General features: G+C 45.8%; 1 protein-coding gene across 1 annotated transcript; it reads left to right on the forward strand.

Moving 5' to 3' along the window:
- Positions 1-6,766: 6,766 nt before the first annotated feature.
- LOC106997162 (uncharacterized) lies at positions 6,767-19,000 on the forward strand. Its single transcript, XM_077994065.1, has 4 exons — positions 6,767-6,772; positions 15,826-16,143; positions 16,254-16,523; positions 17,170-19,000. Exons 1-4 carry the CDS (start codon positions 6,767-6,769, stop codon positions 17,254-17,256), a joined length of 681 nt encoding a protein of 226 aa, XP_077850191.1. The 3' UTR covers positions 17,257-19,000.
- The last annotated feature ends 7,570 nt before the right edge of the window (positions 19,001-26,570 follow it).

Consider the following 26,570-nt stretch of genomic DNA (forward strand, 5'->3'; position numbering starts at 1 on the left):
AACCCAGCTTGGGCTTGGGAAGCCAAGTGGAGCTTCAGTCAAAACACTTGTGTCTCCAGGCCTTGACCCTTATTTTGCCTCCTACAACAGCAACAGAAGATGAGGCAAAGGTCAAAACCACAGCAGAAAACAAGATTTTTTTTCCTGCAACTGACAGAGAAACATCCTAATGTAAATGAATTGCTCAGTGGTCCAGGAAGCCTCCCCCGCCCATAGATTTGCCCTAAAATAAGTCAGGACACCAATGACCACATCACAGTCCTGCCCACTGTGCGTAATTAAGTGTGAGACCGCGCAAGTTCAGACAGTGAGTGCTTCAGAAGGGAGCACTCTCAAAGGGTCTGCAATCGGGTAAGAAATAGAGCACATCCTCCACTCTCTGGCCTGGACCCTAGATTTAGGAAAGACCTTGTGTATGAATTCTGAGAACTGGGCTGTGGGGAAGTTCCTGGAGTGGTGTGGGGCTTGGCACGTTAAAAAGGCCCTGAATTCTAAAAGCTTGTGGCCTCAAATCGCAATTTGAATCTAATACAATAGAAAACTTACATAAAATGTGATATTGGAATACCATCTTTCAAGATTTTTTGGTTCCAAAATTCAGGATAAGATTTTGACAGCTACCTTGGCGGGTGTGTGTGTGTGAGAGAGAGAGAGAGAGAGAGAGAGAGAGAGAGAGAGCCTGTTTTGCCAGTTCCTTAAGCATAGATATGCCTATTCTGCCTCTTGTGGAACCCAGCTCTGGCCCAGAAGCAGCCTAGAGAACTGGAAGCTGCTTCCCACTTAGGTGTTCCTAGAAAGTTTAGGCTTGAAGTGGCAACATTCAACACCTCGGACTTCCTTGGCACACTCATGTTTTGTTTTTGAAGGGCAGGATCTGAGCCGGTTCTTGCAAGCCACACATTCTGATGAATTAAATTATGACCCCAGCAAGGGCTTAGGATGTCAGCAACAACTTCAACAAGACATCCAAAACAGAATTTTCTCAGACAGAGGCAGGGCAAGTGTCTGTCTGTCCCCCAAATGTCATCTCCACAGTCCACAGAGAGCCTAAAAATCAACCAGTAAAGTCAAGTCCACCATTAAAGTAAAGCAAAGATCTGGTCTAAAGCCTAGGCTTCCTGCTAATGTCCAAATATTTCAAGAGAAGTCACATTAGGCCATTGAGATTAGAGACACGAGAGACTTTCCAAGGTCCCCTGGCTTAGATAAGTGGCCCATGAAAATGAGGTTCCATATAGTTTAGCAGGCTGACTGAACCAAGAAGACAACAGAGAGAAATAGAAGCAATTCTCAATTATATCACTGCTTTATTTTGTTATGGTGTTTTCCTGTTTATTTTGGTTTATGTTACTGTCTGTTGCTACTTATTAGAACGTAAACTTCAGGTCAGGTGCAGTGGCTCATGCCTGTAATGCCAGCACTTTGGGAGGCCGAGACAGGCAGATCACCTGAAGTCAAGAGTTTGAGACCAGACTGGCCAACATGGTGAAACTCCATCTCTACTAAAAATGCAAAAATAGCCGGGCGTGGTGGCACATGCCTGTAGTCCCAGCTACTTGGGAGGCTGAGACAGGAGAATCACTTGAACCCAAAAGGTAGAGGTTGCAGTGAGCCAAGTGCACCATTGCGCTCCAGCCTGGCTGACAAGAGTGAAACTCAGTCTCAAAAAAAAAAAAAAAAAAAAAAAGGAAACTTCAGGAGAGCAGAGATTTTGCCTATTCAAAGTTGTATCCCTTAGTTCCTAGAACAGAACCTGGCACAAAGTAGGCAATAATAAATGTTGAATTAATGAATAAATGAATGATCATATTCAACTTTCCTTTGGAGATAACTATTATTGTCTTTCATTTTACAAATAAGGAATCTAGAGTTCAATGAGGGTAAGTAATTTGTTCAAGGCACAAGTCTAGGATTTGAACCAGATCTGTCTAACTGCAAAATCCCTATGCTTTCTAATTCCTCATGGCCTTCACCCCTCCTGATGGACTGTGAGGCCTCAAGGTTGATGTACGTGCTTCAGGGTAGTTTCAGGGCTGGCATAAAAAGTATTTTCTTTGGCTGGGCACAGTAGCTCATGCCTGTAATCCCAGCACTTTGGGAGGCTGAGGCGGGCGGATCACTTGAGGTCAGGAGTTTGAGACCAGCCTGACCAACATGGTGAAACCCCGTCTCCACTAAAAATACAAAAAAAAAATTAGCCGGGTATGGTGGCAGGCACTCGTAATCCCAGCCACTCGGGGGGCTGAGGCATTAGAATCGTTTGAACCCGGGAGGCGGAAGTTGTGGTGAGCTGGAGATCGCGCACTCCAATCTGGGTGACAGAGCAAGAATCCATCTAAAAAAAAAAAATTTTTTTTCTTCTAACCTTATAAGAAAGGAGCTGGTTAGAGAAAGCTTTAGCTATTGCACAAGGTGGAATAACTTTAGCCCCACAATCCCATCAAGACTGTGCTGGGCCTGGCTGTCGGTCAGCGACATTGTGAAAGCCTAGCATTTTGTGAGGCCTCAGGGAAATCTGCCATACACCACAAAGGCCGTCATATGGAAAGAAGCAGTTCTGTGGCATACTGGTTTAAAGACTGTAATTGAAAAACGTTCAATCAGAAATGCCCTGAGGCTAGTCTTTTTCCCAGGACAGAATTATTACTACCTAGACCAAAAAAACCAAATAAATGCAATCTTTTCCTCCAGGGTACTGTAGCTACAGGTCAAGCCCCTGTTAGCATGTGAGTTGGGATACTGAAACAGGCCAAATCACTTAGTTTATCTTAAGTATGGTTAAGTATTGCCATATATTTTTGCCTAATTATGATTTTTAAAAACAATCTTTTTTTCTTTCTTTCTTTTTTCTTTTCTGAGACGGAGTCTCACTCTGTCCCCCAGGCTGAAGTACAGTGGCACAATCTCGGCTCACTGCAACCTCCGCCTCCCGGGTTCACGCCATTCTCCTGCCTCAGCCTCCCGAGTAGCTAGGACTACAGGCGCCCACCACCACTCCCGGCTAATTTTTTGTATTTTCAGTAGAGACGGAGTTTCGCCGTGTTAGCCAGGATGGTCTCGATCTCCAGACCTCATGATCCACCAGCCTCGGTTTCCCAAAGTGCTGGGATTACAGGTGTGAGCCACCGCGCACTGGCAGAAATAATCTTAACTGAAGTAACCAAGCATAAGCACTGTATTTTGAAAAATAAAAATTGGAGCAAGATGGTAGAGTGAGCATGTCCTGTAGCAATGTACGCAATCCCCAAACCCCTAGAAATGGCAAGAAACGAGAACATTTTCTTTTTCTTTTTTTCTTTTTCTTTTTTTTTTGAGACGAGGTTTCACTCTTGTTGTCCAGACTGGAGTACAATGGCATGATCTCAGCTCACCACAACCTCTGCCTCTCTGGTTCAAGCAATTCTTCTGCCTCAGCCTCCCAAGTAGCTGGGATTATGGGCATGTGCCACCATGACTGGCTAATTTTGTATTTTTAGTAGAGACGGGGTTTCTCCATGTTGGTCAGGCTGGTCTCGAACTCCCGACCTCAGGTGATCTGCCCGCCTCAGTCCCTCAAAGTGCTGGGATTACAGGTGTGAGCCACCACTCCTGGCCAGGAGAATATTTCTTTATCTCTTCTGAAGACATAGCTACAGCTGTACTTCCTCCAAAGTACCTCAGATGATAATTTAAGTATCTAGTTTACTACTGCATGCTTTGGACTGTCACCTCCTGCCACCAGCCAGAAGGCCATCATGATTCAGGCCCAGTCAATGCAGGCAGGCACCCCTGCATTCATACTTTTTAAAGCCTGTGTCCTTGGACCACTCCCGATACTAAAAAAATTGTACTAGGCAAGGGATTTGTTACAATAATTTTAGAAAGGCTAGAGAAACAAAGAGAGATGGTATTGCCTAAAGACCAGGAATTGGTGACTGTCCCTGGGCCACAGCCTATGAGCCTGCACTTACTGCGTGTCTTGCTAGCTGCTCCACCATTGCCACTGAACAGGAGCCACTGTCACCGCCATTGCCAAGGGCACCCACTGAAACACAAGAGCTCCTCTCTTCTTCCCCACTTCAATCTTTTCATGGTTGTCTCCCATGAGAACAAGCTAACTGGTACCCATCTGACAAAGGAATGTAGGATGTATCATTTTAGTCATCAAGCTCCAGGAATACAAAAGGGATTATGGAGAGGTGAATGGATGGCTAAGTAGTAATTGACATGATCTGGCATAGGTCACAATGTCAAAAAAAAAAGAAGTGACACCCAAGGAAACAAAGCTAATAGAAAAAAGGGGGAAGCTTAAGAATAACTATAATTATTATATTCAAAAAGATGTGATAGGAATAACATACATTAAAATAATTAATGTCTAGTCTGCCCACAGTAGGAGGTCAAAATAAATTTCTGACTTTTTGTCACTAAATTCGTGGTGCTTTGCTATGGCAACCTTAGGAAACCAGTACAAGGATCTAGGGCCAGTGAAGAGTTCTTATATATGACAACAAAAGCACGATCCACTAAAGAAAAAAATGAAAGATGAAATTTCAACAAAACTAAAACTTTTGCTCTGTGAAACATCCTGTTAAGAGGAGGAAAAGGCAATCTATGAATTAGAGGAAAGTATTTGCAAACCATATTTGAGACAAGAGATCTGGATCTAGATTGTATAAAGAAATCTCAAAACTAAATGGTTAAAAAAATTCAATTAGAAAATGGACAAAGGACATGAACAATTATTTCACTGAGTAGGAAACACAAATGACAAACAAGCACATGCAAAGATGTTTAGCATTATTAACCATTATGGAAGTGCAAATTAAAATCACCGTGAGATATCACTACATGCCTACTAGAATGGCTAAAATTAAAAATAGGAATACTATAATGGTAGATACGTGTGGATACATACAATCGTCAAAACCCATAGAATGTACAACACTAGGCCAGGCACGGTGGCTCATGCCTGTAATCACAGCACTTTGGGAGGCTGAGGCAGGCAGATCACTTGAGGTCAGGAGTTGGAGACCAGCCTGGCCAAAATGGTGAAACCCTATCTCTACTAAAAATACAAAATTAGCTGGGTGTGGTGGGATGCGCCTGTAATCCCAGCTACCTGGGAGGCTGAGGCAGAAGAATCACTTGAACCCAGGAGGTGACGATTTTGGTGAGCCAAGATCGCGCCATTGCACTCAGCCTGGGCAAAAAAGAGAGAAACTCCATCTCATTAAAAAAAAAAAAGAGAGAGAGAGAGAAATTGTAAAACACTAAGTTAATCCTAATACAAACTAGGGACTTTAGATGATTAAAAAGAATAAAAAGATGTGGAGAATAGAGAACACAAACTTTTTTTGAACTAAAAATAGTGAGACTGGCCAGGCACAGTGGTGCACGCCTGTAACCCCAGCACTTTGGGAGGCAGAGGCAGGTGGATCGGTTGAGGTCAAGAGTTTGAGACCAGCCTGGGCAACATGGTGGAACTCCACCTCTATTAAGAATACAAAAAAAATTAGCCACGGGTGGTAGCACTCACCTGTAGTCTCAGCTACTCAGGACGCTGAGATGTGAGGATCGCTTGAGCCTGGGAGTCAGGGGTTGCAGTGAGCCGAGATAGTGCCACTTCCAGCCTGGGCAACTGAACGAGACTCTGCCTAAAAAAAAAAAAAAAAGGTGAAAATACTAAATTTGGGAAAGAATGCATAAAAATAGATTACTCATATTTTGCTGATGGGAATGGAAAATAATGCAGCCACTCTGAAAAATAGTTTGGCAGTTTATTTGAAGATTAAATAGCAGTAACACTCCTGGGCATTTATCCCAAAGAACTAAAAATTATATCCATATGGCCGGGCTCGGTGGCACACGCCTGTAATCCCAGCACTTTGGGAGGCCGAGACGGGCAAATCACCTGAGGCCAGGAGTTCGAGACCAGCCTGGCCAACATGGTGAAACTCTGTCTCTACTAAAAATATAAAAACGACTCGGGTGTGGTGGTGCATGCCAGCTACTTGAGTCTGAGGCAGGAGAATTGCTTGAACCCGGGAGGCAGAGGTTGCAGTGAGCCGAGATCACGCCACTGCACTCCAGCCTGGGCGACAGAGTGAGACTCCATCTAAAAAAAAAACAAACAAAAAAAAACACAAAAAACTACGTCCATACAAAAATCTGTACATAAAAATCTGAACATCCCTGTACATAAATGTCTCTGCTCATTTGTAAGTAAATATTTATGATAAATTTCTAGAAGTGGCATTGCAGGGTAAAGAGATATGCACATCTTAAATTGATACTGAATCTCAAGAATCCACTGTTGATTTATATTTCTCCCAGTGTAGGATGAGAGTACCCATTTCTCTATATCCTCACCAATACCCGATTCTGTCAAACTTAAATATATGGTATTCTAATAGATGTGTTAAAAGTGCCTCATTTTTATTTGTATTTCTTCTATTATATGTGATTAAATGCATCACATATTTATTGATTATTTGTATTTTTTCCTGGAATTGTGTGTTTCTATCCTTGTCCATTTTCCTTATTGAATTATTCTTATTAATTTTGAAAATCTTTTTATTAACACATAATGTACATATTTTTGGGATACATGTAATAATTTGGCATATTCATATAATGTGTAAAGATCTAAAAAAGTCGGGTACGGTGGCTAACGCTTGTCATCCCAGCACTTTGGGAGGCCGAGGTGGGTGGCTCACCTGAGATCAGGAGTTCCAGACCAGTCTGACCAGCATGATGAAACCCCATTCCTGCTAAAAATACCGGCATGGCGGTGGGCACCTGGAATCCCAGCTACTCGGGAGGGTGAGACAGGAGAATCACTGGAACCCAGGAGGCGGAGGTTGCAGTGAGCCAAAATTACACCACTGCACTTTAGCCTGGGCAACAGAATGAGACTCTGTCTGGGAAAAAATAAAAAAGTAATTAGGATATTCATCACCTGCAATATTTATCTTGTTTAATGCTAGGAACATTTGAATTGTTCTCTTCTAGCTATTTTGACGGGTACAATAGATGATCTTGAACTATGGTCACCCTACTGATCTACAAAACACTAGGTCTTATTCTTCTACCTAACTATATTTGTACCCATTTCAACCTCTCATTGAATTATTCTTATTAATTTTTAAAAGATCATTGTATACCAAGGAAATTAATTCTTTGTGATTTGTTTTGAAAATGTTTCTGTCTGTTCACTTTTAAAAATGTTGCATATAAAATTTTTGGCTTGCTATGCAGCCTAACTTATTAACATTTTACTTTGTCTTCTGGATCTCATGTTTTGTCTGAAAAGACTCCTCCCATTGCAAGGGTTTGGTTTGTTTTTTTTTTCAACTTTTATTTTAGATTTGGGGCGGGGTACATGTGCAGGTTTGTTACAAGGGTATATTGCATGATGCTGAAGTTTGGATACGATTGGACCCATCACTCAAGTACTGAGCATAGCACCCAACAGGTAGTTTTTCAGTCCTTGTCCCCCTCCCTTCTCTTGTAGTCCCCAGTGTCTATTGTTCCCATTTTATGTCCATGTGTACTCACTTGGTTCCCACTTATAAGTGAGAACATGTGATATTTGCTTTTCTGTTTCTGCGTTAGTTTACTTAGGATAATGGTCCTAGCTGCATCCATGTTGCTGCAAAGGCCATGATTTCATTCTTTTTTCTGACTGCGTACTATTCCATGGTGTATATGTACCACATTTTCTTTATCCACTCCTCTGTTGATTAACACCTTGGTTGTTTCCATGTATTTGCTATTGTGAATAGTGCTGTGATGAACCTACAGGTGCATGTGTCTTTTTGATAGAACAATTTATTTTCCTTTGGATGTATATCTAGTAATGGGATTGTTGGTTTGAATGATACTTTTAGTTCTTTGAGAAATCTCCTGCTTTCCACAGTAGCTAAATGAATTTACATTCCCCCCAACGGTGCATAAGCAATCCCTTTTCTCTGCAGCACTGCCAACATCTGTTATTTTTAGTAATAGCCATTTTGAATGGTGTGTGATGATGTTTCATTGTGGTTTTGACTTGCTTGTCTCTGATGATTAGTGATGATAAGCATTTTTTCATATGATCATTTGTCACTTGGATGTCTTCTTTTGAGAATTGTCCAAAAAGTAAGCAAAGGACATAAATGGGGTTATTTGTTTTTTTGCTTGTTTATTTAAGTTCCTTATAGATTCTGAATATTAGACCTTAGTCAGATACATAGTTTGTGCATGTTGTCTTCCATTCTGTAGGTTGTCTGCTTACTCTGTTGATAGTTTCTTTTGCTGTGCAGTCAAGGTTACTTTTTAAAATATGTTTTCTTTTTCAGCAGTAAAGCTCAAACAAAAGTTTTCTTCTAGAATGTCCATGATTTCTTTTTCTTTTAGTTATCTTACTTGACCAAGCTTTAATTATTTTCTTTGACAGAAAAAATAGAATTAATCAAAGGCTGTTTATTCAAAACTTGCTGTTACAAGGTAGTCAGCTACCATCACAGCAGAGGTTGGAAGGGATTTGAAAGAAGAGTAAGTTTTTTTTGTTTTATTGTTTGTTTGGTTGTTTGTTTTGAGATAGAATCTCACTCTGTTGCCCAGGCTGGAGTGCAGTGGCACGATCTCAGCTTACTACAAGCTCCGCCTCCCAGGTTGAAGCGATTCTCCTGCCTCAGCCTCCCGAGTAGCTGGGACTACAGGCGCCCACCACCACTCCCAGCTAACTTTTGCATTTTTAGTAGAGACGGGGTTTCACCATGTTTGCCAGGCTGGTCTCAAACTCCTGACCTCAGGTGATCCACCTGCCTTGGCCTCCCAAAGTGCTGGGATTACAGGCATGAGCCACTGTGCCCAATCTATAAGAGTAAGTTTTACAGACTACAAGGAGGAAGACTTAAGCCAATCTTTGGTGAGTGTTCTTTTAGGGTGAGATATTCTAGTTCCAATAGGGTAAAAGATACTTGGAATGAGGGAGTCTTTCTGGTTGCCTTTAAAGTGTAGATAGTAGTCTTTGATTGCTTCACAATCTATTGGTACATAAGTGGGGGGCTTTCCAGGCTGCATGACGACTGAAAGACAATCTGCTTCTCAGCTTTGGAGTCTTGCATAAGCAATTCCTTGTTCAAGAGGAAACTGAAGGGAAATCTAGCATTATTTGATTAGTTAGTTAGTGGACCCAACACCCTCCTTTTTAATGCATATTTAGCTTTTTGGTTATATTTTTTAAATGACCCTTTTATATACCCATTTTTCAAATGCATTGGGATCTCTTTCAGGATTCTCTACTCTGTTCATTATATGTGTTAATCCCTCACCAAGAATATGTATGTTCTTGGCAAATGAAAGGAGCATCATGCAAAGCTATCAGATAATTTGGGATAGCTTTACGAAACTATCTGAACGTTTATCCACTAACAAAGCTTGATACTAGAGTAAATATGTAATTAGGGGGTTCTGTTTTGTAAGACTTTCCACTCTCATACTGACATAGAGCTTGGCACACAGGAGGACCCCATATATGTCGGCTGAACACAGTCAGTCAGTCCTCACTTAATGTCATCAATAGGTTCTTGGAAATTTGGACTTCAAGCAAAACTATGTAAGCAGGTCCTCAAATAATGTTACTTAGTTACAACACTGATGAGAAATTTCAAAATTGATTTCATTATACATGATTTCACTTAAAATTGCAGTTTCCAAGAACCTGCTGATAACATTGAGGACTTACTGTACAGAAATACTAGTGTGGTAATGGGAACTCTGAACTAGGAGTTGGAAGACCTGGCTTCTAGCCCCTGCTCTGTTGCAGGCTGCTGGGGCAACCATGATACACATTAACAGACTTGTAGCTGTCAGAAATCATGTAGAAATACCTCCCCATTAGGGACCATAATTCCTACTCCTCCTTGATAATTCCCACCCCTCCTGAAGTGAGGAGTGGTCACATGACTAAGTTTTCACTAATGGAATGTGAGAGAAGGTGATGTGTGCCACTTCCAGGTTGAGTCTTAAAATACTGCACATGTAATCCTCAGTCTCTTTCCCCTACCTGTGAACACAGATATGCACGTAACTCAGTTTGGACCATACAGATAAAGACATTGTTCTAGGACATGATGGAAAACCCAGATGGAAGAAGTTTGCAAATCCTGAATAACTGTGTGGAGCAAGCAGCTTCCTATCTGCCCTGGACTGTGACATGAGACAGAAGTAAACTTATTATTTAAGTCATTATATGGCTGAGTCTCTGGTGTAGCACCTTACTAACATACATGCCATGTGGCATTCCACCATGATTTCTGGGTTCAAAGAGTTTGGGAAATGATGTGGTTATCATAAGTATGCAGACTTTCTTCCTGTAGAATTTCTTTGAGCCTGGGTAATTTTTTTTTCCTATAGAACAACTTGAGGGAGAAAACTGCTGATCTCTTGCATTATCTTGCTTGGTCTGAAAAACACTCTGGAAATGCTGATTTGGATGACTTCTACTTCCTTTAAATATTGCATAATGCACAGCTAGTGTTTAGCTTGTTTCAGAACACCACCAAATAGTACAGAATCAAAGCTGCCTTTAGTCCCACCATTCCATCCAAAGCATGGTACCTGAGCCCCTTTGGGGGACAATAGCAAAATTATAACACTATAGAGGACATGAACAATTTTTCCAAAAGTTTTTGGAGACTTTAATCTCATTATTCTGTGTTCTTTCTCATGTAAACAAGTGGAAAGATGACCAAAGCTTTACCCACAGAAGAGTCATTCTTTTTTTTCTCACTTTCAAAGAGTTTTAAGAATGTACCACAACAATTCATTTCGCAACTATTTCCTGAGCAGCTACAGTGAACAAGGGCCTGAAGAAGAAGACACAATATCCACTGGACTGGAATGGAAAGACAGAGTAGACAGAGTAGATATGGTCCATAGCACCTGAGGACAACACCCCAGAAACATCCAGCAATGACTGGTATTGGAATGGCTCCTCTGGTCACCCACCTGCCATCTAAGATTTGCAGAGGGTTCATCCTATGAAGCATGGGAGGTTTGGGCACTTCACACTCTGCCAGCATCATCCAGTATGGACATTTTCATAGATCCAGAAAAGGGCTGAGGTCCAAAAGGTTGAGAATGCTTTGGGCTGTGTTTCCATAGCGAGTGGCTGGCTATTCAGTGGTCAAATGTGTTTGACAGGATCCAAGTGATGTGCTTCCTGAGGCAAGTGGCTAGAACCCAGGAGACTCCTCTGTTCAGCTACAGCATGAAACATCTGAAATTCTTACATATTCTCACACAGAAATAGATTATCATAGAGAAATGGATATATTGTGATAGGATAATCAGAGATGCTGTCGTAGCCCATTTGAGCTGCTATAAAAAAATACTATAAACTGGGTGGTTTATAAACAACAGAAACTGGCCAGGCACAGTGGCTCACGCTGGTAATCCCAGCACTTTGGGAGGCCAAGGTGGGCAGACCACTTGAGGTCAGGAGTTCAAGACCAGCCTGGCCAACATGGTAAAACCTTGTCTTTACTAAAAATACAAAAATTAGCCAGGCGTGGTAGCATGCACCTGTAATCCCAGCTAACTGGGAGGCTGAGGCACGAGAATCACTTGAACCCAGGAGGCAGAGGTTGCAGTGAGCCGAGATTGCACCACTGCACTCCAGCCTGGGTGATAAAGTGAGACTCAGTCTCAGAAAAAGAAAAACAAACAGGCCGGGCGCGGTGGCTCAAGCCTGTAATCCCAGCACTTTGGGAGGCCGAGACTGGCGGATCACGAGGTCAGGAGATCGAGACCATCCTGGCTAACACGGTGAAACCCCATCTCTACTAAAAAATACAAAAAACTAGCCGGGCGAGGTGGCGGGCGCCTATAGTCCCAGCTACTCGGGAGGCTGAGGCAGGAGAATGGCGTGAACCCGGGAGGCGGAGCTTGCAGTGAGCTGAGATCCGGCCACCGCACTCCAGCCTGGGCGACAGAGCGAGACTCTGTCTCAAAAAAAAAAAAAAAAAGAAAAACAAACAAACAAACAAAACCCCCAGAAACTTATTGCTTACAGTTCTGGAGGCTGGGAAGTCCAAGATCAAGACACCAGGAGATTTGGCATCTAGCAAGGGCCTTTTTTCTGGTCCATAGGTGGTGCCTTCTCACTGTGTCCCTACACAGTGGAAGGGGCAAGGGAGTCTCTCTCTCAGGCCCCCTTTATAAGGATAATAATCCCATTCATGAAATCTCTGCCCTCGCCGGGCGCGGTGGCTCAAGCCTGTAATCCCAGCACTTTGGGAGGCCGAGACGGGCGGATCACGAGGTCAGGAGATCGAGACCATCCTGGGTAACACAGTGAAACCCCGTCTCTACTAAAAATACAAAAAACTAGCCGGGCGAGGTGGCGGGCGCCTGTGGTCCCAGCTACTCGGGAGGCTGAGGCAGGAGAATGGCATGAACCCGGAGGCGGAGCTTGCAGTGAGCTGAGATCCGGCCACTGCACTCCAGCCTGGGCGACAGAGCGAGACTCCGTCTCAAAAAAAAAAAAAAAAAAAAAAAAAAAGAAATCTCTGCCCTCATGACCTTATCACCTCCCTATGTCCCCACCTTCTAACACCATCATCACCCGGGGGGTTAGGATTTCAACAAGTGAATTTGGGGGGAACATAAACAATCAGACCATAGCAGAGGCCAAAACAGAGAAGTCTGCTGGAAAACTTTTTAATGCATTGTAATGCATTCAGTGTGTTAAGTTAGTCTCACACACACACACACACACACACACAAGACTGAATGCATAGATGTATATTATAAAAAGTGTGAAAACATAACACCGCGGATTGTGTAGGACCATATATGTGTGTGTGTGTGTGTGTGTGTGTGTGTGTGTTTACTTGGTAGACATGTCCATTGTTGTTAGTGCAGTGAAGGGCTCTGTGTGCTTTTAAAAATTCCAGTCTGTTACATTCACAAGCCTGGGTTGGATCTAAAGCAGTTTCCCCCTTTGGGAAAGGCATCCTCATGACCTTACAATGGTTGCTGAATACAGTTGGAGGCAGTCATGGTTGGTGATGTCCGCAGCCCACTCCCCACCGTGTTGGTCTGAAGAACTTCTGCACACCATTCCCACAAGCAGGTCTCCTCTGCTCTGCTCTTCTCCACCTCCCTTTTCAGCTAAAGTCTCCTGTGCTTCACACCTTGCTGGTCTCAACCCTCCTCCATCTCTACATATGTTTAAGAAGCAGGAATCAAAAGGTGAAGGAAGGAGGAACTCATCTTCAATAGACAAATGAAAATAAGGATGGGAGAAGGAGAAAGTTGGGAAGGCGCTTAAGATACCCAGAAATGTAAACTGTGTTAGGAGAAGCATGGGACTCCTGAGGTTGCTCCCTACTATCTTGCAGACTTGCTGCAGGAACAAATGAGGCAGGATCTGTCAAGCAACAGGGTCAACCCTTAAGCTTAGTGCCTTTCTGAACCCTGTGACCCAGCAGTCCCCATCAACTCGTCCCACCTGCCATGCACAGCTCCTCTGTGCCCCTGTACCTGAGCTCATGCTGTTCCCTCTGCCAGGGTGCCCTTCTCCTTCTCCACCGGGAGAAGACACTTGCCTGTAAGACCCAGTTCCAGTGTCACCCCTTTCTGACTGTATCAGGAAGAGTCAGTGACGGTGTTTTGTGCTCCCAGAGAATTTGCCACATTGTGTTGTGATTCTGTTTCCACATCTGCCTCCCCCACTGGACTGAATGCTTCACTCACTTTCACACCTCCCTGGTCTCTACCTGGTGCCAGACCCATCCTCAGGGCAGGGGAGTGCTCAGGAAATAGGTGTTGAATAAAGGGAGTGCATACATACATACATACATACATACATACATACATATGTACATACATATGTAAATGTTCTGATGGTCAAATGGAACAATGTGGGCTGAAGGATAATGCAGGTAGAAGAACCTAAGATTACACATTATTGATTTGGGAGGAACTTTGTTTTATTGCACAAACAATCTACAGCTTCAAAACAAGAAAGGCACTGTGTAGTTAGGAAGGACAGTGGGAGAGGGTGGCCCCACAAAACAGCGTCAAGTTTTAAGAATTTGAAAGAGGAACACTCTGCAGGACACTGTTCCAAGGGCCCCTCCCTAAGAGTCTGTCGCTTAGGCTCTGCCCCTTTTTGGCCACTTTGTCAAAGGGCTTCTTTATGAACCAAGTGAAACACGTTATTTTCGTTTTCTTGAATTCTAAAGTGATCGTCTTAAGTTTCCTGGGACAGACTCCTATGGGGTGTTCGTGACCCACTCCATTCCAGAAACAAGACCAGGAGACTAAAGGCTCCGCCAGATCCCGCATGTAGTGAAAAAGTGAAATCAAATCACCCCTAACAATTCCAAAACTAACTGAATCCTAACGGAGCTCTAAGTAACTCCAAAGCTAAGTGTGCTGGATAGTTAAGCCATGGTCCTCAGCTTTTACACCCCCTACCCCCCACCCCTGCCCCTGCTCTGTGGTGCAGGGTCACGATGGGCTCCTTCTTGTGCTCCTGGGCTCCTGTCAGCATTCTTTTAGCAATGGGTCTCCAGCCTGAGAATGACAGTTGGTGTCAGTAGCAGCAGTTGGTTCCAGCTTGCCTTTTCCCAACACTTCCATAACCAGCCTGATGATGCCCATTCAGAGACACCAGCATGGGCTGGGCACGTTCCCGTCCGAGTTCTGCATCCAGCTCCCAGACCCGGGCTCTGAGCAGTGTCTCCTCCTCAGAGAACAACCCCCAGCCCTGGGCCATCTTCAGACTTCTGAGTTTTGATCATTTCAACTTCTTCTTGTTCCCTTAGCTCTTGAGGTGGTAGCTGCTTCTTGCAGTTGAAATCTTCATGACATCTCAACATCATCCTTTTCTTTTTTCTTTTTTCTCTTTTTCTTTTTTTTTTCTTTTGCCTTTTTAGTTTTCCAATAGTTGGGTAACAATTCCTTACATTAAATTTCTGTTAAAATAATTGGTGTGGAGTCCATTTCAGTGATTGGACCCTGACATTGGACCCTGACTGACAGCAATGTTAAACCTAAGAAATTCTGAAGATAAATACACCTTAAAACTACATAAGTAAAAATTAAAATCAGAAAAGTTAATTTGCAACTTAAAAAAAAAAAAAAAAAAGGAAACCTGACAAGTTAAGTCTGAAAATAAATAAAAAACTAAATAGGTGCAAACCTCTGACGAAAATTTCTGAAAATCGGCAGGCCCCGGTGGCTCACACCTGTAATCACAGCACTTTGGGAAGCCGAGGCGGGCGGATTACCTGAGGTCAGTAGTTCGAGACCAGCCTGGTCAACATGGTGAAACCCTGACTCTACTAAAAATACAAAAATCAGCCGGGCGTGGTGGCACATGCCTGTAATCCCAGCTTCTCGGGAGGCTGAGGCAGGAGAATTGCGTGAACATGTGAGGAGGAGGTTGCAGTGAACCAAGATCATGCCACTGCACTCCAGCCTGGGCGACAGGTAGAGACTGTCTCAAAAAAATAAACAAACAACTGGAAAACTAATTTTTAAACTAACAAATCTAAACGTAAATCTCTCAGCAGTTACCTTAGAACTACCCCCTTTGAATTAACCTGTCAGGTGCTAAGTGGCTTGCGCACCACTGCGAGGCTGGGCCCCGGCGCTGGCGGGTGGGAGCAGCCCCGAGCCAGCTCCGGCTCCTCCTAGGCTCGGCCGAGCCCCAGGGGGCGTGGCCTCCGCGAGCGTCTGCCTCCGCCCGCCGCGCTCGCGCAGGCGCACTGGGGGTCCCGGTCCCGCGAGGTCCTTCGCTGGCGGGTGGGCGGGGGAAGAGTGGGCTCTGCGGGCCGGAGCTAGACGAGCATCCAGCGCACCCCTCGGACTCCCGGGAGGTGGCCCTGGGCGTCCCCTTTCTGCCACCGCCGCGGCGCCGGCTGCTTTCTGCGTAGCTGGGCAGGCCCCGGCCCCCACACCGCCTCTCCCGGGAATGCGGGCGCTCTGGAGCCGAGGAACGGGGGCGTCCGCAAGGAGGTCAGCTCTCCGGGGCGGAGTTCCTCGGGCGCAGCGCCCTCGCCTGGAAACCAGCCGTCGCCCCCGCAGGAGCCAGCCGGCCCGTGGACGCCCCAGAGCGCTCCTTCTCGGTGCTGCCGGTCGTCCTGCAGTTCCGCGAGGAAGGTCAGAGACGCGGTGGCCCACAGAGGCGCTTAGTCTTTCCTCGCTCACACTCACGTTTCCTCCTCATCGCGTTCTTCTTTTTCTCCCTGCGTTCTTTCTCCCCTCTCCAGGAAAGCGGATTTGGAGGAACAGGTTTCGTGACTGTCATCAGACTGGAAAAGGCCCCGCGAGCTGGAAGGGAGGGGACGGGGGCACCCTCAGAGTTACTGCTGGAGGCTGTGGCCAGGCCGGGCAAGGTGGTGACTCCCGCTGGCAGGCTGCAGCACCCCCCCCAACCCTCCCACCTGCGCCACGGGGCTCCAGGCGGGAACCCCAGTTATGACCGGACACCAGCGCACCGCCAAGGAGACAGCCACGTGGGGACACGCCGGGCTAGCAGGGTCAGAGCCACTTTGAGGACTTGTGACCTCGGCTCCCTGGCTTAGCCAGGTCCTTCTGGGGGAGAATCCTGAGGAGGGGGAGAGGGGTTGGGGGAGAGGGACAGGAGGCAGGAGGAGATGATGAGTAGGAAGGAGGAAGAAGATGAAAGAAACAAGAAAGAAATTACATTCAGAGCGCTGCTCACCTTTTACATGTCTTCTGCACCCTCATAACCTTCAAAGGTGTCCATGGAGCTAAACTCCCTGCTGGAGCAGCCTTGGGGAGAGAAAGGGAAGGATGGGGCCTCTGTGGGGTGGGAGCACAGCCCCTCTGCCCGTGGCAGGGTGTAGCAGGCAGTGCCTGTTGCAGGCACGGTCCTCTCTAACTCCTGCTCTCCCAGGGCCTGTACGTCCCTGGTCTGTGAAGGGGATCTGTGATTTTCAGGCTTATTCCAGCGCTGAAATGCCATAATTCACTGAGAAGAAGCGTCCACTTGCTGTTCATGGCCCTACGTCCTTGTTCCTCCAAGAAAACAGTCGTCTTTATTGCTTGCCAGTCTTCTAACCATGCCTCCTTCCTTTCTTCCTCCCCTGTCTCTTTCTCACCCTCTTCCTCTTCTTGCTTCACTTTCCCGTAATTAATGTCAATTTCCCATCTCCCTGGCAGCCTTTGCCAAGTGTCACTGCTCCGCATAAGGGAAAATCAGAGGAACAAGCAAGTGCATCCATCCTGCCTCTCTCCCCAGTGAACTGATAAACCCATCAGTCTTGTCCGTGGTGCACCTGTTACATCCCCAGGCGATGTTGGAGACTGTGGGGAACAGCGGCCACTGCCAAATACTCAGCGACTGCCCTGTGCCTGGTGGGATGGTAGGCGTTTGTCAGACTTTAAGCCTCACAAGCCTGTAAGGGTCTCAGCCCCCTTTACAGTTGGGGAAACAGACAGCAATGGTCACTTGACCAAGTCTTCTTGGCCTGTGGCAGGGCAGCTGGCATCTCCAGCACCCCTGCTCTTTACCCTCGCTCTGAGTGAGATGCAGTTTCTGCACTACACGGCTCACAGGCCAGGGTAGGGAGCCGAGCATCTGCATAAAGGTGCCAGCACAGGGCAGCCCCAGACTGAGGCTCAACTGAGTCATCCACGCGGCGGGAATCGTGCAGGAGAGTGTCTGCTCAGGCGAGAATTCAGGGAGATTTGGGCAGGCCTTGAGGGGCGGGCAGAACTGGAGAGGGAGGGCATTCTGGGCAGAGGCATGGCCGGAGGGTGATAGGCGGCAGTGGAGGAAGCTGCAGTTATCTGGGTGAGCAGGCGGTGAACAAGTGATATCTCCCGGCCTGCTGCCCCAGGCCCCCCTAGAAGCCGCGTTCTGGGCCCCCAGCCCTCCCCAGAGTAGATCAGTGGGGGCTGTGTGAGCAACACGGGGGGCAATTGGGCAGCGCCTCCCTGGAGGTCCCTCTGAAATCCCGCCGGACGCTGGCAGGCTCCAAGGGGGCTGGACACCATCCTCTCAGGTTGAAGCAAGTCCTGGCTGAGTTCCTAGTCCAGGAACTCAGGAGGGGCAAGGGGTGGAGGGCAGAGGAGAAACTGCGTCAGCGATGTGCCCCCCGCCTTCATCCTCCAGACAGGACTTGGCAGCGTCTGCGGGACCCCAATAGATTCCTCTTTAGGGAAGTCATCCAGCCCTGGGGTCCCCTTACGCCAGGAGCAAACAGTGAGGACAGAAGAATGACCATCTATCTTGTTGAAAGCTCTGTGAGGGAGGAACGGAAGGAGCTGCGTCCTTGACCATCCCCTGAGTGTCCATGGCCTCTGTGCCCCGGATGATGCTGGGGCTGCCAGGGACCACAGAGCCACCCACTGGGAGGCGGGGGGGTTGGCCTGGCTCAGGGGCCTTCGTCAGCCATGGACACCCACAGCATGTGATGGGAAGGGCTGGGAGGTAACACAGGAACTGAAAAACCTGAGAAGTTCCAGCCACTCTGTAGGGTAAGTTGCTCCTGGGGTAAAATGATTATCTGGTTCCAGCCCCTCTGCAGTGTAAGTGGCACCTGGGGTAAAATAACTGCCTGGAGCCGGCAGCTGCTTTCTCTGCTCTCCCCAAGGCCCTGCGGGAAGGTGGCACAGGGCTGGACCCAGAGGAGCTCTCACATGCTGAACTGGACTGTTTCAGGGGTCATCTAGTCCATTCTCTGCCTCCAGGTGAGGATTTGCCTGAGCCTGAAGGATCCTCCCAGCACTGTCAAGCCCCAGATTCCACCTCCCTGTGGGTGGACTGTCAGCGCAGGCCCTGACAACACAGAGAAAGACACAGGACCCAGCTGGGCCAGTAGCTCCTGCAGTAGCTCCTGGTGCCACAGGTGAGGGTGGGGATGCCTGGAGCACCATGGGGGTCCTTGTTTAGTCTACAGCAGGGTCTTGAAATAGGTTATAAGTGTTACATCTTGACACAGTGTACACATGCTGACACACATATTAAAACAAATTTTACACAACAGTATTATCCTGAGTATGAGTGATGCCTTTTAATGAGTTTATATTCTATTCACTTTTTAAAATGCTGGTCTACATCCACTGAATTGATTTTATGACCTACTAATAATATGTTATAACCCACAATTAGAAAGGCATCGTTCTAGGGCAGGACAGAGGAAGATAGAAAAGAAAGAGAAGCAGAAAGGAAATAATAAGGACAAAGGGAAGGAAGAACAGAGAAAGGACAGAGTGGAGGAGGGTGTTTTGTGGGAGGTCACACAAATGCCTGCCATGATGTCCCTTCAGGCTTCTCCTAACATAAACTACATCCCATTCTGTGTCTGCCCTTGTCTTTTCCATTGGACCCTGGATTTATATTCTATTAATATAAAAGAACATATTTTTGGTGGAAGGGATATATAATAGAATATATAATATAGATAAGATATATATAATAGAATATATGTTTGGTGGAAGGACTATCTTTTCCACCTCTGTAAACCCACAGCTTCTAGCAGAAGAATTAGAATCAGGCAGAAAGCTTAGCGAACACCCCACCCCTAAGTCAAAAAATTCTCCATTTTGCAGGAATGGAAATTGTGACTCATAATGGTCAGCCAGACAGTCAATGATTATCCCCACCAGGCCCTGGTGCATCAAGATTTGCTAGTAGGTGGTCATAAGCATCTGTTTTTTTAAATCTAAAGTGAAGACAATGATATCTACTTTGGAGATTTGGTGGAAGGATTAGCAAAATGTACACCAAGAACAGGGTCTGGCCCGGGCAGGGTGGCTCACGCCTGTAATCCCAGCCTTGGGAGGCTGAGGCAAATGGATCACCAGAGGTTAGGAGTTCAAGACCAGCCTGGCCAACATGGTGAAACCCTGTGTCTACTAAAAAAATATAAAAATTAGCTGGGCGCAGTGGTGGGAACCTATAAATCTAGCTACTTGGGAAGCTGAGACAGGAGAATCGCTTGAACCTGGGAGGTGGAGGTTGCAATGATCCGAGATCGTGCCGTTGCACTCCAGTCTGGGAGATAGAGCGAGACTCCATCTTGGGAAAAAAAAAAAAAAACAAAAAGCACCGGGTCTGGTACACCATAGAAGCTCAATAAATAACATTTGCTAGTAATAAGAGTAATAACCAGCCAGGTATGTTGGCTCACACCTGTAATCCTAACACTTTGGGAGGTCAAGGCAAGAGGATCTCTTGAGCCCAGGAGCCTGGGTAACATAGGGAGACCCCGTGTCTAAAAAAACTTTAAAAATTAGCTGGGTATGGTGGCCCATGCTGTAATCCTAGCACATTGGGAGGCCGAGCCAGGAGGATTGCTTGAGCCTGGGACGTCGAGGCTGCAGTGAGCCAAAATCATGTCATCACACTCAGCCTGGGTGACAGAGCAAGACTCTGTTTCAAAAAAAGAGTAACAGCCTCAGAATAAAACCAGTCACTTCAGGTATGCTGCTGTTATTAACTTTTCAGGGAGTTTTGGCTGCCAATGTCTTCATCCTAGACAATGGAAATCATCACAAATACCCAGATAATGTCCACGGAAATCAAAACAAAGGAAACACATGCATACATACACCAGCAAAAAATGAATTCAAGCACACAGGCCTTAACAAATGCCTTGGTTACATAAACTTTTTTGTTGAGACGAAGTCTCACTCTGTGTCACCAGACTGGAGTGCAGTGGCACGATCTCAGCTCACAGCAACCTCCGCCTCCCTGGTTCAAGTAATTCTCTTGCTTCAGCCTCCTGAGTAGCTGGGACTACAGGCATGCACCACCATGCCCAGCTAATTTTTGTATTTTTAGTAGAGACAGGGTTTCACCATGTTAGCCAGGATAGTCTCAATCTCTTGACCTTGTGATCCACCTGCCTCAGCCTCCCAAAGTGCTGGGATTACAGGCTTGAGCCACCGCACCTGGATACATCAACATTTCAAGTGAGTGTACGTTTTTGAAAAATGAATGGAATGATCTTATTCCTCCACTGATTTTGCTCAGTATTTTGGGAAAGACATAATCCTCAGGGACTTTGGGCTACTCCCAGGCTATGTGCCAAAATAAGCATAAAGAGTATGTGGAGAAATGGATAATATAAGCGGGAAAGGGAGGGGCAGGAAAATTATGATAATAAGAACTCAAGAACGTTCTCTCTTTCCTCTGCAGATCTTTGAAATTCATAGTTTATAAATATAAATATTTTGGAAAATTTAGTTTTAGTGCTTAGTGTTTAGAATACTGTGTGGTTTTTTCTTTACAAAGTGAATCTATTAACAAGCAAATTTAGTAGATAATTTAAATTATGCTAATCAGAAAACACAGCCTGCTGCCGCGGTTCATGCCTGTAATCCCAGTGACTGGAAGGTTGAAGTGGGAGGATCACTTCAGCCCAGGAGCTCCAGGCTGTTGAGCTATGACCACGCTGCTTGCACTCCAGCCTAGGTAACAGAGCAAGACCCTAACTTTAAAACACAAAAAACAAAAGAACACACTTTTTTGTAAATTAAAGATGGAAGTATTTTGGTCTAAATTTGTCTTTTCCCTTCCACTAGATGGCAGAATGGAGCCACTCTAGATAGTGCTAGCAAGGCAGCAGCTCTTCTCCCAACATTTTAAATGGTCAAACTGTATTTTTGTTTTGGTTCCCTCTCTCGTTTAATGAAAAAGAAAGGTAAACATTGCGTATGCAAATTTCAGGACCATTTCATTTTGACTGAAAGAGCTGGAGTTGCCTTAAGGAAACTTCGTGGTCCACGCGGTGGCTCACGCCTGTAATCCCAGCACTTTGGGAGGCCCAGGCGGGCGGATCAGGAGGTCAGGAGAACGAGACCATCCTGGCTAACACAGTGAAACCCCGTCTCTTCTAAAAAATACAAAAAATTAGCTGGGCGTGGTGGTGGGCGCCTGTAGTCCCAGCTACTCGGGAGGCTGAGGAAGGAGAATGGCGTGAAACTGGGAGGCTGAGCTTGCAGTGAGGCTGAGCTTGCAGTGACCCGAGATTGTGCCACTGCACTCCAGCCTGGGTGTCAGAGTGAGACCGTTTCTCAAAAAGAAAAAAACTTAAATTAAAAAAAATTTAAAAATACCTTGTAGTAAGCTTAGAAAATCAGTAATCTGCTTGAACTCTCAAAACATTTTGCTGAGGCAGGAGGGTTGCCTGAGCTCAGGAGTTCGAGGCTGTAATACGCTATGATTGCATCACTGCACTGGGCAACAGAGTAAGACCCTGTCTCTAAAATGTGTGTGTGTGTGTGTGTGTGTGTGTGTGTGTGTACTGTCTACCCAAGCCAGCAATTTTTGCATGTTTCACACAAAGACTGATTTCAGGTTGAAAGGAAGAAATCAGCATTCAAATGGAAAACAATTTTAACTTATTTTATATATACACCTATTTGAGTAAGCAAGTATTAAAGGAATTAGGCCACCACACATAAAATGCTGTTACCACGTATTTACATGTATATATTTGGTCTTCTTTTCTCTTTCATACATTCAGAAAAAGTTGCTTCAGTCCCTGGCTCACTTGGTTCTGGCATCCTCTCCCACTTCTCCAGCCCATCCTGGTGAGTTCCCTGCATGCCTTGATTAGGGGCCAACCAAGTTTTAACAGCCAGTTCCGTTAATATTGAGTTAGGCAGTATCAGTATGCCCACCAAATTCTCCAATCTTCTATGTTGCAAAGGGAACAGAGATGAGCCCAAACCATGTAAGTTTGTGGAGGAAAACTCACACATCCCCAGAACAGTGATCATATTCTTTGTTCGCGTTTTCGTGTGTTGTCTCAGGTCTACAAAGAAAGCCATGTGTGAGCTCAGCCTCCAGGGGCTCCGCATTGCCTGCAACAGCACAAAAGCCAAACCCTTCAGCCCAACATTTGAGGCCTACCTGCCCCCAGTCTTATTTCCATCCACCCTATCCCTGACTCTCCCAGACTGGGCTCCAGATCATCACTGAATGTGCTCATTTCGAGGCAGCTCTGTGATTTTCAAGGTTCCTGGGCCCACCTTTTACTACCAATGTGACTGGCACGTGTTGCCCAGTTGCTAGGATGGGACAGTGGCCTTGATTTCTGCCAGGACTGGGGCTTTGCCTTGTTTCCCACCCTCTCTGCTGCCTGCCCTGCACTCTTCTGGGTGGGGTCTGACCTTTCCCCGCAGTCTCCCTGCGCCTCCTGATCACAGGTAGTCATGCCACAGCTGAGGAGCTTGTCCCAAACCTCAGTGCCTGCCTCTCTCCTCGACTTCTTGTGCTGCTGTGTCTCGCCCATCAGTGACACTCTTCTCTTCCCTGCCCAAGCCCTAGCTGACTCCATACACCTGGTACAATGTCCTCTTCTGCCTGGTTGTCTCCGAGAGGCCCTCTCTCTACACCCCTCATTGGCTCCCAGTGTCCTTCTTCTCACCCATGGCCCTGAGGTCCCTGTATGCTTTGCCCAGTGATAGGATTATTATGCTTAACAATTCCCAAAGGTTAATAGGTATTGTAGGGTGGTGTAAGAATGAACTGAGGTGATAATATTTATATGTTAGAGCTTTGTAAAGTGCTAGACAGATGTGAGGTACTGCTATTCCCAGTATTTCTAATCTTGGAATCTTGGACACCACCCTCCCACCATTGCCTGGATATCCCTGAGTCTGCATTCTGCTCCTAGAGTCTCATCCCCTTTTAGGCACTGGCTCCTGCTCCCTCACCATCCACTGTGGATCCTGGCTGAGTTCTTAGAGCCCTCGCTGTTTGCATCACTCACCATGACATATCATCAGACCCTGCTAGTGCACCAGGCACAGGAGATTCAGCTCTGCTGTCAACAAGTTGTATGAAGTTGACGCCCTGTCTGCACTTCTGTAAAAGAAAGGGACTGGGACAATACCTCTGGGCCTTTTAGTTACAATGATTTATGTGCAGTAGCCCCCTCTTATCCGCAGTTCACTTTCTGCAGATTTAATTACCCTCAGTGAACTGCAGTTCAAAAATATTAAATTACAGGCAGTGGCTCATGCCTGTAATTCCAGCACTTTGGGAGGCCGAAGCGGGTGGATCATCTGAGGTCAGGAGTTCAAGACCAGCCTGGCCAACATGGTGAAACCCCATTTCTACTAAAAATACAAAAATTAGCCTGGTGTGATAGTGCACACCTGTAATTCCAGCTTCTAGGGAGGCTGAGGCAGGAGAATTTCTTGAAACCAGGAGGTAGAGGTTGCAGTGAGCCAAGGTCGCGCCATTGCACTCCAGCCTGGGCAACAGAGCGAAACTCCATCTCAAAACAAACAAACAAAAAATATTAACTGGACGGTACAGTAAAGATATTTTGAGAGAGAGGCCACATTCACAGAACTTTTATTACAGGATGTTATTATGATTGTTCTGTTTTATTGTTGTTGTTAATCTGTTACTGTGCCTAATTTCTAAATTACACTTTATCAGAGGTATGTATGTATAGGAAACAACATAGCATATGCAGCGTTCAGTACTAGCCACGGTTTCAGCATCCACTGAGGGTCTTGGAACACATCCCCCACAGATAATGGGGGACTACCATGTATCGATTTTTATTTTCCTCTTCATCTAAACGTCATGCTGTTGATTTCTACCCACAACCTAGAGCACAATGCCAGGCTCACATGGGACCCTGTAAATGAGGTTCTGTGTTGGTAACGGAACAGTGGATTTGTGCAACTGATGCAGTTTGGATATTTGTCCCTGCCCACATCTGATGTTGAAATGTAATCCCCAGCGTCGGAGGTAGGGCCAGGCCGGAAGTGTCTGGGTCATGGGGGCAGATTCCTCCTGGCTTGGTGCTGTCTTCACAATAGCGAGTGAGTTCTCATAAAATCTAGTTGTGTGGCACCTCCCCCCCCCAACCCAATCCCCTTGCTGCTGCTTTCACCACGTGAGATGCCAGCTTTCCCTTTGCCTTCTGCCATGAGGAAAAGCTCCCTGAGGCTTCCCCAGAAGTGAAACAAATCCTGGTGCCATGCTTCCTGTATAGCCTGCAGAACTGTGAGCCAGTTCACCTCTTTTCTTTATAAATTACTCCATCTCAGCTATTTCTTACGGCAATGCAAGCATATCACCTACTGATGTGGTGATTTTTCAACACACCTACTGATATGTAAGGTGATTTTTCAACACACCAACTGATATGATAAGGTGATTTTTCAACACACCTACTGATATGTAAGGTGATTTTTCCATTTGCCTACACCTAACTTATATTTTCATTTTCTATCTTGTAACAACCGAATTGTTTTCTGGGAGAAATTTAGTTAGAATATTGAATAACGTTGTGAAAGGCCACTCTCTTAGTCCATTTTGTGCTGCTATAAGAGATCAGATTCTGAATCATTTTGTCTAGGCGGGAACTGGAAATCCGCACTTGTAACAAGCCCCGGAAGTGTTCTGTTGCGGTGGCCCTAAACCATTATTTGAGAAACACTAGGAAGTGAGGATTTTTTAAAACAATCTGGAGAGCAGAATTTTGTTTTCAGAGGAAACAACTAAACTTTTCTTTCTCTGTGGAAGAGGTTGGTTGATCTCGTTGAGGGGTGATGCCACAGAGGGCGAGGAGTGCTTGTCACTGGCTTCTGTATATGTTACAATTTTCAGCAGTGAAAGTTCTTTTTTTTTTTTTTTTTAGATGCTCTGTCGCCCAGGCTAGAGTTCAGTGGCGTGATCTCGGCTCACTGTGACGTCCGTCTCCTGGGTTCAGGTAATTCTCTTGCCTCAGCTTCCCTAGTGGCTGGGATTACAGGCGTGTGCTACCATGCCCAGCTAATTTTTTTTTCTTTTTTTCTTTTTTGAGACGGAGTTTCACTCTTGTTGCCCAGGCTGGAGTGCAATAACACGATCTCAGCTCACCGCAACCTTTGCTTCCCAGGTTCAAGCGATTCTCCTGCCTCAGCCTCCCGAGTAGCTGGGATTACAGAGGTCTGCCACCATACTCGGCTAATTTTGTAATTTTAGTAGGGAAGGGGTTTCTCTATGTTGGTCAGGCTGGTCTCGAACACCCAACCTCAGGTGATCCACCCACTTCAGCCTTCCAAAGTGCTGGGATTACAGGCGTGAACCATTGCACCTGACCATATTTTTGTATTTTTAGTAGAGACGGGGTTTCACCATGTTGGCCAGGCTGGTCTCAAACTCCTGACCTCAAGTGATCCACCCACCTCGGCCTCTCAAAGTTCTGGGATTGCAGGTATGAGCCAACGTGCCTGGCTAGCAGTGAAAGTTCTAACATATACAGTCTAACCTTTTGTCAGGTTAGACTATCAGTAGTGCAGTAGCTATAACAATTCATGCTGTTGGATTCATGTATAGTGTCCATCTTTGCCACCATGACTACCGTGTTCATGAACTTATTATGCCAACACTAGGGCAGCTGAGGGAAGAAGGTGGTTGAGAATAACTGGAAAAGTCATTCTGTTTCATTGCTTGATGAGTGTCTCCTTATAGGAAATGCTGTCTGCTGGGTGTTAACATATGTTACAAAGATGTTCACATTCCATTCCCGCTGCCTTAGTACACTTGCCACGCACCTCTTCCCCAGACACCTTCATCCCTGATCTTCCAATCTTCCTCCTTT

Source organism: Macaca mulatta, chromosome 2 (genome assembly GCF_049350105.2).
Source record: "Macaca mulatta isolate MMU2019108-1 chromosome 2, T2T-MMU8v2.0, whole genome shotgun sequence".
Taxonomy (NCBI): Eukaryota; Metazoa; Chordata; class Mammalia; order Primates; family Cercopithecidae; genus Macaca; species Macaca mulatta.